The 17768-nt window shown below is 40.1% G+C and overlaps 1 protein-coding gene across 3 annotated transcripts in view; it reads right to left on the minus strand.

The window, feature by feature from the left end:
- The window catches only part of ppm1e (protein phosphatase, Mg2+/Mn2+ dependent, 1E), a 61324-nt gene that overhangs the window by 13222 nt on the left and 30334 nt on the right, over window positions 1-17768 (minus strand). For all 3 annotated transcript variants that reach the window (XM_082549545.1, XM_082549546.1, XM_082549544.1), the window contains exon 3: window positions 4534-4655. In XM_082549545.1, the coding sequence (XP_082405671.1) occupies window positions 4534-4655 (122 nt within the window). The remainder of the gene's footprint in view (window positions 1-4533; window positions 4656-17768) is intronic.

Consider the following 17768-nt stretch of genomic DNA (forward strand, 5'->3'; position numbering starts at 1 on the left):
TCGTCACAATATAACACAACTTCAGGGTTATCAATCTGTCCAGTTAGGAAGCAGAAACCACTCTGAATCCATGTCAGCTACTTTAGTGGAAATCAAAGTGATTAAAGGTGCATTTGAGAAGAAACAACAAGACAAGCCCTAAACAGGGGATGGTTTCGCAGGTGGTGCTTCAGGGCATCGCTCTCTCTTTCTCCTTCCTGACTGATTTTTGCTGGTGCCTTTGTCACTGCTGGCAACAGGGGACGGGACCTGCAGCCCATTCTGTTTATCCAGCTAGACCAGCTTCTCCAGGATTTTAGACAGCATCTGTCTAATGAGCTCAGTATAGACCTGCCAGCTCTGTTTCCTGGTGAAAGCCAGTAGAAGTGCATTTTTCTCATCTATGAGCACAGGCCCCACTCTAGGCCGTTGGGACCTCATGCAAGTGAATATCCTGGCCGAGGTCATAATTTACTGGACTTTGGCAGTTTTCCTCCTGTTCTTTCACACATAAAGGAGGAGATCTCAGCCCTTTTGAGCCCTTGTCTTGTTCTCCCACAGCCCATCTCCTTATATCTCCTCCACGCTCTTCACACAGGAAACCTTTTGATCGTGGAGAAGCTGGACTCCCTGTGCAACAGATACCATCTCGTGGTAACAGCAGTGATCAGGACACTGGCAAAAAGCAAAACTGTAGAAAAAAAAAGAGCCACAGAGGAGAAGGAGAGAGCAATGATCTGTGGCCACCACCTGCAAAAACACTCCCTTTTTGGAGCTTGTGTTGTTGTTGCCTTTCAGTGCACCTGTCGTCAATTTCATTTGCATCAAAGCTGAAATGGACTCGCAGTGGTTTCTCCTTCCCGACTGGAGAGATTAATATCCCAGACGTTTGTGTGTCATACTATGATGATCAAGTGGTCCCTTAATTCATTTGAGCAGTGCATTAAGTGATTACATAAATGAGCATAAATACATTTTCTGGTAACTGATCAGGATAAGCCATTGCAGGGGTGTGACGTCTGTGTCTGTCACCATATCAATTTATTTTAATTTACCGACTCTGTCTTCAACAAAACCTCAGTAGTTAAGTTCAGTTAAGTTGAAAGGGGGGGGATTTAATAGCTGAAAATAATTATGTGTTAACATTGTTATCTTGCTACTTCTTTGTTCCTATATTTTCCTCTGGCAGGTTTTGCTCGTACTGGCCAGATGGAGAGGAAAAAAGAAAGTTAATGAGTCGAGTTTCGAACCTTCATGAGGTTGGTCTACATTCAGCTTACAACAAGAGTATTTTCTTTAATGAGTAAGTATTTGAATAAATAAACCTTTTTATTGCTTCATGTGGATCACAGTTCCAATTTATTGGTTGCACCGTTGCCATTTCATCCTTACAGCACAGTTTTCTGGACAAGGTTTAATATTTCTCCAGATAGCAGAAGACAAATCATCAGTAACATTTACCAAGAACTGCTTTGCGAGATCTAAAAATTAAAGAAACATTGGTCAAATTAAAGTACTTTATCCCTGGGTAGTCCCTGCACATCTTCCTCTCAGAGAGATTTTACAGGGTGAATTAAACTAAAAGGTTCTTGTCTAAATTTTTCTGCTGTGTCAAAAAATACCCAACAATGACATTTGAAAACTCCTCATCCCCCGGAGGAAATTACACCCTTGTGAACAGAGGCACTCCAGGGGCCTGTTTTACTTTGTCAGAAAGGCAAAGTCATTGGCAGATTTCACTCAGGTACACAAGTTAGTGGAACAGAGGCGAGCCTGTAAGCAGAATATGCGCTCGCTGTAATAACCACGTCTGTGCGAGTATGTGAGCGTGACCTACTAATGCTATCTGCTGGTATTATAGTCTATCCTGATTTTTCTCTCTCTTCTCACTGTCACTTTGCTTGAAAAATATGGCATCAGCGAGATGGAGAGCCAGCTGGTGCTGCATCCACTCATCCTCCTTTTTAAAAGTATGTGCACATCAAACCCAATGTCCTGGTAATAAACTGCACTTTGTGAGCCGAATGTTTCACGCTCTCCTCCCGTCTGTCTTGCTCCAAATGGAGATGTTGTAAAGGTCTATTCATAACACCTTGCAAATAGTTGGAGGGGGAAAAAAAAGAGAATTGTGGCGTGCAATGAAGCGGCATCAAACAGGATGTGATCGGCTGTTACACAACACAAGACGCACAAGCAGAGAGATGGTGGTGGTGGTGCACTCTGAGCCTCACTACAACTCCAGCAAGAGCAGAACATTTACAACCTTTCTACAGCTCCTGATGCTGGATTCACTGTATGCGCTTCGCCCGCTTAAAGCAGGAGAACTAAAGAGAAACTGGTGTAATGTAATGGAAACAAACCCAGTCTTTATGCTTTTATGGTTTTAGTAAATAATGAGTGTTTTTGGTAATTGGATTGCATTTATATTTTTGTACTTTTTCTATTTATTTAATTTTTTTCAATGTTGTATATCTCAGCTGACGTTCTCTGCTCCTTTATAACTGCTCTGTTGAGAATAAATAAAGCATTTTTGAATTTTAATTTGAAACGTAAAGTTATAATTTCTTGTTCACTGTAAGAAAAAAAACAACATCTCTGACATATGTTAGCAATACTAGATTTTTGTGACTGTTAGCAAATGATTGGCTGCACGACAAATCAAAAATGGTTAAAAATTTGTTTTCAAAGAATAAATCATTTTTAATTAACTGATATTTGCACGTGCAATATTCTTAATGTTTCCTACCATGAACCTCTGAATTTACTTCTCCTACAACTTTTAGTATTTTGCAGAAATAGGTCCATTGTTGTGGCATGGATAATGGCTGTCAGTTAATACCTCTATGTTTTTTTTTTAACATTATCAGATTCGATTTTATTGGAATTTGGTGCTAATAATTCCATAATTAGGCATCTCAGTTTAATATTTAAATATTAAACTGAGATGCCTGTTAACATTTTAAATAATTTGTAATCATAGAGACAATTTCCACAATGGAAAATAGAAAAAGCTATATTTTAAAGCTATATATAACTTATATGCACATAAGTCGCTCAGACTGTGAGTAGCAGAGTATCTTTTTGTCTAAATATAAGTAATTATGTTTGATAATTTTGTGCGATTTTTCATCTCCTTTTTGCACAAATGATTAAAAACCACAATAAGTTACATTAGAACATACACTCAACGGCCAGTTTATTAGGTACGCACTGTTTGTACATTGTTTGATGCTTTATTTCTTTATGCAACAGAGTCAACAAGATGCTGGAAACCACCAGTCCATTTGAGTACAGTGAACGCAGAAACGAGTTTGAGATGATTTAAGCTTTTTTACATGGTGTGTCTTCCTGCTGGAAGCAGTCATCAGACGATGGGTGGACTGTGGTCATAAAGGGATGGACCTGGTGTTTAAATGATGCCCAGTTGGTAGTAAGAAGCCCAAAGTGTGCCAAGAAAATATCCCCCACACAATTACACCACCGCCTGCCTGAAACATTGATACAAAGCAGGATGGAGCTATGCTTTCATATTGTTTATGCCAAATTCTGACCCTACAATCCAAATATAGCAGAAACCAAGACTCAAGACAAGACAGCAATTTTAGTGAGCCTGGTGAACTGTAGCCTCAGTTTCCTGTTCTTAGCTGACCAACTAGTGCTGTTGCTGTAGTCCATCTGCTTCAACATTCAGAGTTGCTCTTCTGCATTTCGGTTGTAACAAGTGGTTATTTAAGTTACTATTCCCTTCCAGAACTGATGCTCAATGGATATTTCCTTTTTTCCGAGTATTCTCTGTAAATCCTAGAGATGGCTGTGAAGTAGATCAGCAGTTTCTGAAATACTCAGACCAGTTTGGCACCAACAACCCCACCACCAGGATTAAGAGAGCAAGCTACAGTTGAAGGACTCCCTTTGAAATGAAACTGTTTTCCTCATTGATTTTTCACAAATTGATCAAAAGGGCTAACAGAGCAACACTTTAGACTGTCAATACTGAACGGGTTCCTTTACTTTAGTTCCCAAAGAAGTCATTAAGTTAAAAAACAAGTCATAAATACATCATTTCAGCTTATTTAAAAAAACAAAAAACAAAAAGACAGTTGCCTTCGAAAACAGCTGGCAATGTACATGTCAAACAGCAGTTCTTTGGGACTATTTTTGACTAATACATATCTCGTCCTCTGCAAAACATGACAGCTGACAAACTGACAGCCTAATTGCAGTTTGAGCAGATGTTGACTGTTGAAGGTAATTTGTATATCTTTGCATGCTGTGTTTTCTCCAGTATACAGCTTTCATGTAGCTTGAAAGCCATTTTGATGTAAATATGCTGGCCATTGTTGGATTTAGCACATCCTGGCTGACAGCTTTGGGTGTGCTTCGGAGTTTACTTTGTGCCCTCTAGCGGTCAAACACCTCTCCGTGCAGCTTTGTGGGGGAGAACTGGGACAAAGCCCTGGTGGTTATATGCCTATGTGCATGTGTGTGGGATGAAGTGAGAGAGAGACCTAATTTGTGCGAGAGAGCGGTCTCGTGGGCTCCCTGGGGACTCACGTGGTAATGGGTCAGCTCCATCTTCTACAGTCTTATTGAGGTGGTGAATAGAGAGGTCAGTCTGCAGGAGGCTGTCTGCTGTGGCTCTGGCCAAGGCGGCAGCCAGGGAGCACGGGCAGTTACTGTGATGAGGAGAGACGACACAGTTAAGAATGGGTCAGAAAGAAAAATCATCTTACATCATCGACTGACAGCATGATCTAGGTTTATTAGGAAATATATTCAAGGATCCACAATACTAACATGCTGGAATAAACAGCATTACTGATGCTTTCTTGGAGCCTTAACACAAACAAGTTTTGGCAGGTATTATTGGCTGGTTTTGGCTCGTCACAGGTGTGGGCATCAGCACAGATACTGCATATCTGATTATAAGTAATAAGAAATGACAGCACACAGATCTCAGAAATATACATCTGTGGTCATTTTTCTGCTTCAGAGCAATCACATTTTTACATAGCAGTAAAATTATTAAAAGTTACATTTTTATAATAAGTCATGCCATTCACTTAACAAGGCAAACCCGCACTCTGGCAGGCTGAAAGATGATCTAAAATTGCAGTTCCTCTAGTCACCACTTGAGGCTGGCTCCAAAAACGAGTCAGTCCCGATAGACTCCCATGTTAATGAACGTGTTTGCAGCCTGGTACAAAAAAGGGTTGGGTCTCTATGCACAGTTTCTTCCTTTATATTAACTGTAAGGTAGGCAATTTATTTTTCATCCATTTTCATCCACACATCCATTTGCATACCGGTGAGGCTTAATCTTGGATATGGCTTTCTTGATTGACATATGTGGTGTAACTGCTAGCTATGTGCTAGGCCTCACCTCTACTATTCGGGTTTTTCAGTCATGGATTATCTTCTAGGCACATGGTGCTGTAGGGTCAATGAATAAGAGCTCAAACACATAAAATCAGTCGGGGCCCATTTAACATACACAAGGCTAATCACCAATTTCACAGCAAACACTTGCCAAAGGGTCAGGGAATACAAATTTTTTTTCTCTAGAAACCAGAGGTTGTATCACGTCCAACATGGTGGACCACTCTTGAGAAATATGACATCACATGAAAAACCTAAACAGAATTTATTACATGAGTGATTCTCAAAGTGTGGGGTACCGCCCCCTAATGGACACTGCTGATGAGCTGTACAAGATATTTCACAATAAACAAAACACCTTTAACTTTACACTTTGTAATTCTGTTTGAAATTAACATTAATACTTAAAATATAGGTATAAAATATAAATCAAATATTAAATACAGAAACCATTTCTAAATAATCACAGTTAAACAAAGCCATGGAATTTAAATTACATGTTTTTAGAGCTAAAAAATTATAAAAAACAAATCAAAAATGAGAAATCACTTCATTTTGGTTTGTGTGTGTGTGTGTGCGTGTGTGTGTGTGTGTGCGTGTGTGTGTGTGTGCGCGTGTGGCTGCAGCATGATTCAATTTGGGCACTCCCTGAATTCTGATATCATGCATGTCATCTGCGGAATGCCCACGTGCGTATTTGCCTTGAAGGATTTAAAAATTTTATAACACAAAGTTCTGCTTAGTGCAGCAGAATATCACAACATCTGGCCACATCTGCACACGCTGGAGGAGGTGTGCCTTTTTCTTAAGGTTAACGAGAGCTGGGGAGGAGGAGGAGAAGGAGTGGGAGGAAGCAGAGGAGGGTCGTTTGAAGGACTGAAGGCTTGCTGTACATGAGTCACCACGATAAATAGGCCACATCCAGATGCAGGTAACCATAGTAACCTAATGTCTGGATAGTCTCCATAGCACTCAAATTAACTTGAAAATATATCTGAACTGAAGTGATGCTAGCTCAATGGCTTTTTAATTAAGGAGCCACAAGCAGTGAAAAACGACTCTCCTGAACTGGACTGATACAATAATCTGATCTGGTCACACCTGAAAATCCTTCAAGCATTCACACAATCTAAAACTTCCGGCAGGTGTGTTGAGAAGCTCTGATTTTGGTTACATGATTTGTTAATGAAGCAGTAATGTTGGTTTTAAAGAAAGCAGGGCATGATCGAACAAAGGTTCAAACCAGGAAACAGCACCTGAGGCTGTGCACTCCTCTGGGGGTGATTCATTAAGTGGGACAACAGATGGGAGGCAGCGAGTGTTCAGAGGTTACTGTGCTGAAAGAGAAACTTACAAACTGAAGTATATATGTGTCCAAAAAAATGTCATGCTATATTTTAAACATATTCTAACACCCTATGCTTACATCAACCGAATATACACAGCACACCCAGACTACCAGCTATGTAAGGCTGTAATAAACCAAAGCAATCACAAGGATTGCTTTGGTTGCTAGCAAGTCGGCATGGTCGCCTTCAGTTTGAATGGATGTCAGTGCCTCGTCTGCAAAAAGATAGTGCTCGATCAGCTGTAGTGAGGCTTTCTCGTCAACGTAAAAGTTGTGCCTTACCAATGCAACCAAACATGTTTCAAAAAGCAATAAGTTAGTGTCTTCCATGTGTACTCCCCAACCAGTTGGGGAGTACACATTTCTCCCTAGCAACTAGAGGTGCGAGTGAGTTGCTGACTGGTCTCTATACCTATGATTGAGGACACTGGATTATATTAACCTGAAACCTTATCTTTTGCTAAAGTTGACCAAGTAGTTTTGGTACCTCAGCCAAACTCTGCTGCAACTAAAAACTGACAAAGATCATTGAAAAGTGAAAATATTGAATCAAAGTAGGTCTAAAAAACACTAACGACACTGTTTCCCAAAGAGTTGAATAATTTTTTGGGGGATGCTGTGCATATGTGTGGGTGAATGGAAATGGAGATAAACTATCCATCCATCCATTCGCTTCCGCTTATCCTTTTCAGGGTCGCGGGGGGCGCTGGAGCCTATCCCAGCTGTCATAGGGCGAAAGGCGGGGTACACCCTGGACAGGTCGCTAGTCTGTCGCAGGGCTAACACACAGGGACAGACAACCATTCGCACTCACATTCACTCGCACATTCACACCTAGTGGCAATTTGGATTATCCAATTAACCTATCCCCACAAGCTGCATGTCTTTGGATGGTGGGAGGAAGCCGGAGTACCCGGAGGGAACCCACGCAAACACGGGGAGAACATGCAAACTCCACACAGAAAGACCCCGGCCTGATGGTGCAATTGAACTCAGGACCTTCTTGCTGTGCGGCAACAGTGCTAACCACCGTGCCACCGTGCTGCCCCGAGATAAACTAACCCTTTAATAAATTAAAGATTAAATAATATGATTAATAGTTGCTCGGACACATAAATATGTTTAGTTATCTCAGCAAATTCATCCACTTCTGGATGGAGTGGCCATTCAACTTGCAGTGAACTCAAGAGCATAACAGGTAAGCACTTGAGCTGATCAACCCCAGGACCAAAGACTCTTTGGGAGGCATCTGAAGTGACTGGCTTTGTCTGACAGAAGTGAAACAAAAACAAAAAGTCCAGGGCTGGTTGGTTAACAATGACTTGAACCTTCAAAATAAGAGCGAGGGCACTGTCCACCAGTTAATCCATGGTCCTTCAGATAGATAATTTAAAAAATGTCTTGATGTGGAGAACACTTAACTCAAAGTTTTGTTTTTAGATGTTAGGCAAACCCCAGACTAGTGGGTAAAAAAAATCTGTTGCACATCGCTACCACAATGATAACTTGCTGTGGCTGGACATTGTTTACTATTTAGTTCAGCACGTAGAAAATTGACTAATTCTAATTAGTGCTAAACACAATAGGTTTTGTGTCTGTTTTAGTGCTTAGATTTAAATCTAAAAGCACTTATGGTCAGGTACTTTGTTCAAAACAAAAATATTTCAGCATCACTGGGATTGCCAAAAGCAGTTGCAGAACAACAACAACATCATCTGTACCAGATGTCAGTAGATTTTAGTCTAGACCTCGATCAGCATTTTACAGCTGGGTTGTTCCTACATCTAAAAAATGATGGTGTCCGAAAAGGCATTTTGACCTTTCACCAGAGAAAAATCACCAGCACTATGTTTCTTTTTAATAACCTTTGATTTATTTAAGCTGAAAATATGTTTTTGTTTATAAAATGTCTGCTGTGTAGACTCTTAGCTTTACCTATATCAGCCTTACATATATAATCACTCCCAAAGGCTGATTTTGACCACATCCTGCTTGTGCAATGTGTCATTTTGAACTCTGTTTCTTTGGAGCACAATATATCCATCGTATTTTAACTTCAACAGATATACTGCATAATGTTCCATATTAATTTAAAATGTAGCACTAGGGCAACTGAATACAGATAATCTCTGTTGGACACTTTCAGTACAGTACTCAGTGCACTGCATTTAATTTCCCCCTAATAAATGAGCTGGGTTGGCTGAGTACAACGCAGGGACATATTCTAAAATTAAATACAGTCAGCGTGAAAGGGGCCTCTGTGGCTCATATGTCAAATAGCATGGGTTTAATCAATGAAAACTCAAAGCCAGCGGCAGCCAACCTCAACATTTTTAATTAATTCAGCTGTACTCTTGCTAACAGAGACAGCTAAGTGAGTTAATTTCCATGTACGACTGAAAAGATGTGTGTTTTTACTAGCAAATACCATTAGACGACTCTAACAAAGCGTGGTCTCATCGCAAGACTGACCTCCCAAGCACATCAACAGCATGAGCCATTTTACTCGTACCCATGGCAACATGGTGTCCTTTAAAGTAACAAAGCTTTCTTGCGGGATTAATTATGACAATGCAAATTCACAACCAGAGGAGGTCAGGGTGGATGGGTGGGTCCTAAATACATTTGATTTTAAGTAGACGTAGCTTTATTTAAAGTATTTTAATTCATGGACTCAAATGAGAGCTTCTAGAGTAGCTTTGCACGACTCATAGTTTAAAAAAAGAAAAAAGCACGTCTCCCAGTGGTTCATGGAGCCATGTTTTAGTATTCTGGCCATCGCTGTGGTGTTTTTGTAATAGTGGCTATAAATGAATAAAAATGCTAAGGTATCAGCTGATGCATTCACTGACTGTGCAGGTATGGGGTGTAGATACTTAAACCTGCTGAGTTGGATTGGTGTGAAACAACGCATTAATAAAAGAGTAGAATTTGTCTTGTTGCAAAGGCATTTAGTGCAATTTATCACACAGCAAGCTATTTATTTTTTAGCTAATTTAAAACATAATAAAATCCCAGTGGGTGAGTTTTTTGTTATAAAGGTGCAAAATATCTACTTTTTTGTATGAAGCTGCAGGTGTAGTTTTGGACTAACACTCCTCAAGTGGCCACAGCAGCTGCAGTTTTTTGCATTTACTCTGCAGCCACTTTTTTATGATGAGATATTCCCTTGATTATTATTTGTCATCCATCACGTTGGAGCAGTTTATTTATAGATTAGATGAAAACAGTTGCACCATGCGCATAAAGTCTTAATTTACATTTCATGTTGCCAACAAGAAGCTCTAATTTGCTTTTTACATTTGCAGTTACAACCTGCTGTTGTCTCTCCTTTCTTCCTGCTCTCTCAATACTTTACAGTGTTGGAGAAAGAGCCATGCCATGGCAACCACAAAAACTACAAATAACTTCACTGACGATCATCTTTACAGAAATAGTTAAATATGTTGAAAAGGCAATTACTCATTCCCCTCCTGACACTGAGCTGAATATATCCAGTTAGAGTATGACGTATTCCTGTAGCTTCACGACAGACTTGAACCCTCATGAACCTCAGGAACTTTTCAACAAAAGGGAAACTTTATTTGTGTTTTACTGTACTAACACGACAGTCCAGAATCGGTGATATCTTGCAGCAGCTTTAGGATCACAGTCCTGTTTACTTTATAGTTTAACAGGTTCATTCAACCTGTAATTTTTACACAAATTACAGGTTGTATTTCACTGATAATTTATCATCAGAGTGACTCAAATGGAATCACATGCTATGGCCTTTCCAATCACTATATCTCACTTCAATATTTGAGAGACTGGAAGGAGGAAAAAAACAACAACTCTTTGATTGATTACAGCATAAACACCTGGTATATACACTTAAAAAAACAAAACTCATTTATATCAGTCACATGTGCTCAGTGTCACTCTGTCCTCTGTGAAAAGATGGGGCTGCCACCGGTGCAACCTACCAGTTCTGTAGCGAACGCCAGGCCAGCTCCACCCTGATGAAGTCTGATCCTGACAGTTTGGTCAGAAACATGCACAGGAGTATCCACTGGAGGTCATTTGGCAGAGCTCCGTCAGCACTCCACGTGTTACTCCTTGCACAAAATATCTCATACTGCTGCTGGGTTGAATCCCTTCTAGCTGTCCAGCTCTCCTCGTGTCTCTTGATATCTCCTCCACTCACTGGGAGACATTGCAAACCCTCTCGCATCACCCTGGAGAAGCTGGGCAACGTGTCCAACCTGAATGGCCTACAGGCATCATCTCATGCTACTAACAGTGACAAGGGAACCAGCACAAAGCAAAGAGAGCAACGATGTGTGGCCACCACCTGAGAAAACATTATCACTTTGGGTTGCACCAAAGCAGCTGAAATGGATTCACAACAGTTTAAGTGGACAGATAAATATCACAGAAGTTTAACTGACCAGATGCTGTAAAAAAGGCTGTAAAAATTCTTTTGAGGTCAAAGGCCAAAAGAGGTAGGGGGTAGGAAGCTGAAGCATATTCAAGGTGACAGGGTGAAACACAGGTGCACAGACGAACCATCAGAAAGCTAACAAGCCTTTAACTTTTGACTTCCACAAACCAAATACGTTCATCCCCAAATCAAGGTGAATGTTTTGGAAAGTTTGAAGAAATTTTCTTGAGAAATCCTGGAAATATCGTGTCCATGAGTTCAGAGCGGAGGAATGGACAGATAACCCAAAAACCTCATGCTTCTGTCCACAACTCACACCACTGAGGAGAAATAAAAAGGCAAAGTAGCTTGAAACTCTTTACTGTGTTTTAAATCTTTTTGGTTTTCATTCAGCATCATATTTCTTTATCTGCCTGACAAAGAAAAAAGTTTTATATTACATGTCCTCCTGTAGAAACCTGTCTTACATTAGGTCCTTGATGCTGCTCTCAAACTGGGTCAAGGCCTAGAAACATGACGAAAGGAGTAGTAGACGCCTGCTCCCATAAAGCAGCATCCACTGTAACCTCATGGGTAAACTTCTCCTTGAAAGTGTAGACGCTGTATTGGTGAAATATCTAGTTCTCATTCTTAAAGCGCAGATCAAAGGAAAGAACAACACTGTCTGTCTGCAAAGCCGTAATGTGAATTTAGTCATCTAAGCCTGCTGCCAACATCAGGTCAAAAGATATCCTTGAAAAGGAGGTCTTTGAGTTAGAAATGTTTCTAAAGTGCTCCCAAAATATCACCATCACATCTAACTTTCTGCAGTAGCGGTGGGCTGTTTCACTTTAGTAAATGTCCCACCAAGCACCGAACATTTTCTGGGTTAAATCTGCCTGTCACTGCATTTATTTAGTCACTGACATCGGATTTTGTCCCAATTTAGCCTAAGATCGGCATCTTTTTTTTGGATCACGGAGATACAACCATGAAAACGATGATCATAGCACGTTCAACTAAGTCAGGCAGATATCTCATTAACTTTGAAACCTGGAAAGTTAAAAGCCATCTTTGCAGATTGGTCCCTTTCCACTAAATTTGCCTGAAAAGGTGAAAAAAGAACCACCCTTTCAACCAAATCTCAATGTGGTTTGCGACGTATCCAAAGCTATCTTTTCAGCGACTTTTAGAAGTGGGGTTACTGTTAGAGGAATGGATCCAATGAATCCAGTACAAATATTTTTATTGTTTTTATACTTGCTGTGGTTTTTTTTTTTTTTTTTTTTTTTTTTTTTAAATGACATCAGAAACAGCAGTATGCGACATTACGTGATGGCAGAGCTTCAGTTCATCCTTTGTCATTTTTTTTTTTTTTTTTTAATAAATAGGACAGGGGGAATGAATGAGAGAAAGAGGGGGAGAGAAAGAAAGAAAACCAAAGGGGAGAAGAGACGGTGAGAAGCGGGGGGGAAGACAGAGAAAAAAAAAAAAGAACTCCTGGGTCACCTGTATGGAGAAAAAAAAAAAAACAAACAAACAAAAAAAACAAACAGAGGAGACAGCAAACAACAAAGAGCAACATAATAATAGAGAAAACAAAGCACCATCACAATAAACTAGCTAGTCATAGATATCAATATTTACTAAATAATAAACGATATTGTGCAGCACGCAAGATAAACAGCGCACAGTGTGCTTTGAGGCAGCAGCCAAGAAAGCTTTAGTCCGCGTCTGTGAATACCCATGTGTGCATACCTGTGTGGATCAGCATGCTTGCATTCCAAAGGTTTCTCCATGTAATGATCTGCTAGGGAGTGTGGGGGGGGGGGGGGCTGTGGTTTGTTTAGCGTGTAGGTTTTAGCAGTTAATTTTGCTCTCTGTTTTATGTTGCATGCTTTTAATTTTCACAATTTCATTGCACGGCTTATTTCATTTAGTTTTACCTCCTACCTGAGCCCTCACCTGATTAGCCACTAACTCAGTCTTTTGCTTTTATCACTTTTTACTCTGCAGAATTTTATTAGGTTTTTTTTTTGCCTTGCATGGCAATGTTGAATTTTGTTAATATCATTTTATCCTTTTGCTATGAATAAATGCCTTTTTAGCTGTTATTCTTTGACTCTGTTGACCCCCATGTTGCTTTCTCTTGGCTGCTCTCCACCAAACATAAAAAAGAACCGCCTTCCCCCCTTTCTTTTACACAGTCAGCTCCCATTAGAGACATAATAATGTGTTTGTTGAAAACATGAGGTGGGGAGGGGGGGGGGGGGGGGGGGGGGGCTCTTATCTGGTACTGAGGTATTTTCATGATCACACAGGCATTTAGCGATAAGAATATGTTTTTTGTCTCCCTCCAGGGCAAACTCATCCAGTATTTCCACAAACTGTGCCCAGGTCTGTGTTATAACAGCTCCTCTGTTCTGCTTTTTGCTTTCAAAGCTGCGTAAACATACAGCATACTCCATTACTGGTTTAAACAAAAAATTATCTCTTTAAGGTTTTTAAAGGAGATTTTAATGGACATAAAGAAAAAAAAACAAGGTTAGGATTGTTTTCCTTTCTGTTTGTGATTTATTCTTCCACGCTCTTTGAAGTAATTAATATTCAAAGGGACTGCACACTGTGTGGGTTTTCTCACACAGTGTGGTGAATCCAAATTAGCCGTAGGTGTGGATGTGCATGGTTGTCTGTCCGGGATGAATGACGCCTCTTGCTCAGTGTCAGCTGAGGGTAGGCAACTGTCTGCAAGATAGAGCAGGAAAAGCTAATTGATGGATGGTTGATTATTAATCAAGGTGTCAGAACCTGGCTGAAAACACTGTTAATGCAGTAAAGCAGAGAGATGTGCTTTTACTTTAGTAACTCTTCTTGATTGCTTTCCACTGTTTAATTATGCATCTAGTAATTTTTAGGTAAAATAAAGACAGACAGAGAAGAGGGTGGACACCAGGAAATTAGACAGTATGGGACTGTCCCTATTTGGGCTTCTCCATCACCAGCATCCTCTCCTCCATGTTTCCATTCATAGAAACCCATATTTTCCCCTCCCTCTCTCTCCCCTCTACTCCCCTCTCTCCTCCCTCACTCTCGGCTGGCTGTTGGGGGTGGATGCTGAGCTGAGGAGCTCTGATTGGCTGCAGGTCACACAGGAGAAGACGTGACGCACCAATGACAGTTCCCTGTGGCTCATGCATCACAGTGAGGTCATGTGGAGCGGAGGAGGATTAAAGCAGGGCTTAATCTCAGTTCACACCATCACACTGCAGCGGCACGACTGACTACATGTTACTCGACCTGCGCCGGTTCAGCCGGGCTAAAAAATGCTTCTTTAAAATCAATCTGCAGGCGCTGCTCTGCCCTAGTTTACATATCCTTCCTTCTCATTATTCTTATGTTATCTTATGTTTTTTCAGTGTGAATCTCTGAAAATTGAAAGGAACAAATACATAGATAAAATCATCCAACACAATTGGAGCAGAGTAATACTGAGAAAGAAGGCTGGTGCTTTGGATTAGAGTGCCTTGACTGGTGTTTGTGGTACTGAGCTTGCCACTTTACTGGTGACCTCGAGACTTTGTAAAGGACAAACTGGTTTCTTGAGGAAGAAGAACTGCAGTTTTATTACAGCTTTAATATGTGTGTGATTTTCAGTGGATACTTGGTTACTTTAGAAAAGAGCAAGGACATCCTGGACTGATTTTATTTGTCCAAGTAAATAAAGCTGCAGGTTTGGGAAGCTGAGGGTAAAAGAAATAATATTTGGAAGCAGTAGTTAAAAGCTAAAAGCCTGAGACTGCCCAGCAAACAGAATCCACCTAGTAAATGTACTGAAAGCATTCTGAAGCTCTCAAAAGTGCTAAAATTTCTTCATGAGTCATATGTCTGTGAAGGTTCTCAGTCATCCAGGTGATCGTAGTCTAAGGAGTTTGGAAAGAAAAGCGTCTGGGCTTCTTTAAGCAAGTCTTCAAGCAACTTAAAGAAGTCCAGACGCTTCCTTTTCCAAGCTCCTTAGACTTCATACGGGCTATTCAAAATTAACTCTATTCATAATGATATAAAAAAAAGAAAAAAATCCTAGTAATAAAGGCAAATATACTGGAGACTATTTGTTGTATTTCCTTTAAAAATGACTTTGGCTGTTGCTGACTGGATTTCCCCTCTAACCCTTTCATCTTGCTGTTGCTGGACTGTGATTAGAAATGAGTAAAAGATTTGCAGCTGGTATGGCGGTATGCTTGAGTCAAAGGTGATTACTGGCTTCCCCCCGTGGTCCTTAACTCAGTCTGTGGTTGCTTTTGTTCTCTCATGTGGTCTCTGCTGCGGCTGTGTTTAGCTACAGTCGTGCAGGGAGCTCTGACAGGCTGCTCGCAGTGATAAAACTGGAGAGCTCTGGGTGGATGTGTTAGCAGATGACTCATGCATGCAGCCATGTTTTTTCTCTTTCTTTTTTTTTCTACCAATGCTTTCTACAAGCTTTTTCTTAGCCCCGCAGCGGAGCAACAAGGTTGTTTCCATAGCAACACGGAAGCAAGTGACTGACAGTCGGTGGTGTCAGTCGTCCTGCTGCCAAGCCCACAGAACAAGCTCCCACTTCATTATTCTAAATATTGAACCTTTTCTGTGCCAAGTGGAGGTGAGAGTGGAAATCCACGGGAACTCACTGGGCTCCATCGATATGTTCTGGTTTGGCCGCCGGTCCCTTGTAGCAGGCATCCCTCATATTAAACCTGGAAGACGGCAGAGCCTTTTCTAGCAACAGAGAGAAAATCCTCAGGCTATTCCCAGCCTTACATTTCCAAAGGAAATGTTGAATTAGCCCATCCCTAACAACTACTGTTATGTGAACACAGTATTCTCAAGAGGACCTGATAGGATTACATAACACAAAGTGTGCCAGGAAGCCTTAAATCGTGGCATTTTAGTACTGCTTCTCCCTTAAGATGGCTTTCAAATGACTTTGATGAATTAATTTGTCTCCTCAGTCCACACTCACCATGTGGTGCTTTAGTCAGTTACTGGGGCCTTCTGGCATTTGATGGCGAGTAGCAGGAATCCACTGATGCCTCTTCTGAATGCTCCAATATCAAATAATTCGCTTTCATTACATCTTTTTCTGCTAAATCAAGGGTAAAGCTTGGCGTTTTATATTTTTCCATTCAGGATTTTTTCATGTTTTAAAATAACACCATGTCGTAGTCTTAATATGTGTTATTAAGCAAAAAAACAAGCAAACAAACAACATAATAAATAAATAAATCACCCCTTTTGTTCTTCTAATTTACCTATATAAATAAAGCTGCCAAAATATAATAACCCAACATGCATGTACAAGTTAAGCACTGTATAATCACTTGGTAATAAACACTTAACAGTAATTACTGTTTTTGTTCCTCTTTAAAGGATAAAGCTTGTGCATTTCCGCATTATCGACAAATCCTATTAAAAAGCCATCTTGCTCTCGTAAATCTTTAAAAATGGGTCAGACATGTTATAGTTTCATTTTTATCAAACTGCTGCATGATTCCCTAAAACAACCACAAAGCACTTTAGTTTTTAGCAGACGTTAACAAACAGATTAAATCGTTCTTTTGTTGTGGACTACATTCAGCCGTGAATTAAGGGACATTTGGTGCTGTGGCTGCAAAGCAAAGGATGGATACAATGAGGTTGGATATATGCAATTTCCTTCATGTAAGCAGGCATTTAAATATAAAATAGAATGTGTGGTGAGAGCATGCACACCTCCAGGATACTACTGCAGGTGATACGAAGTCTTTCCACAGTTTTCCATTCTGTAGTTAGAGTAAACAGAGCTGAGGAAATATCGACGCTTGAATTGGTTTTAGAGGAGCTTTCATGGTTGCAATGATCATGTATTGACTAAAATGTTGGAAATTTTTTGGTTCAAATTAAAAGAAACCAAGTCAGGAAACAATCAAGGTGCAGCAGCCTCCTGTTTTAAAATGAAACCTGTGGTGAGGCTATCCATCCAACCTTTCCTACTCTCTTTGTGACTCTAACAGATAAGATAAGATTTTGTAAGTTACTCCAAAAGTTGGGAAATTCCTCGAATACAGCTGCCAAAGCCTGAAAAATAACCTTAAGAAATAATAATAATAACATTAAAAAAAAAGACAAAAAGTTAAGAGGTCAAAAAAACTAAACACTAATAGCCAATAAGTAGCTTAATAAGTAAAATCTAAACATTATAAATGGAGGCGCTGTCTGTATTTGTCCTTGTGGAAGCAGAAAGTTTCTCTGCTGCCTGCACAGTAATTGGTTTAGAGGGTGGTCTGGATTCATTAATTACCTACAGTCATTCACCGCAGACATTGGGACGACCTCTGCGTCAGCTGGTGAAGAAGCTTTTAAATGGCTCTATATAGCATTAGCATGACTTTGATCTTTAGATCAATCTACTCACTATAAAGGAAGGTCAAAGGTCAAATCTGATATGATATTTGAAATCATATATGATACTTTCTATATGTTGAAAATATACACCACAAGTATCATAGTTTCTAAGTTATACAACTTTTTGTCCATTTTATGACCAATAAATCATTAAGCTGATCTTCAAGACTTTGGTGGATTTCAGGCAAATTTTAGTGGGTTTTTAACACGGCCACACTCCTACAAGGTTTTACCAGAATTCAT

The sequence above is a fragment of the Aulonocara stuartgranti genome (assembly GCF_965226115.1).
Source record: "Aulonocara stuartgranti genome assembly, chromosome: 10".
NCBI classification, from domain to species: Eukaryota; Metazoa; Chordata; class Actinopteri; order Cichliformes; family Cichlidae; genus Aulonocara; species Aulonocara stuartgranti.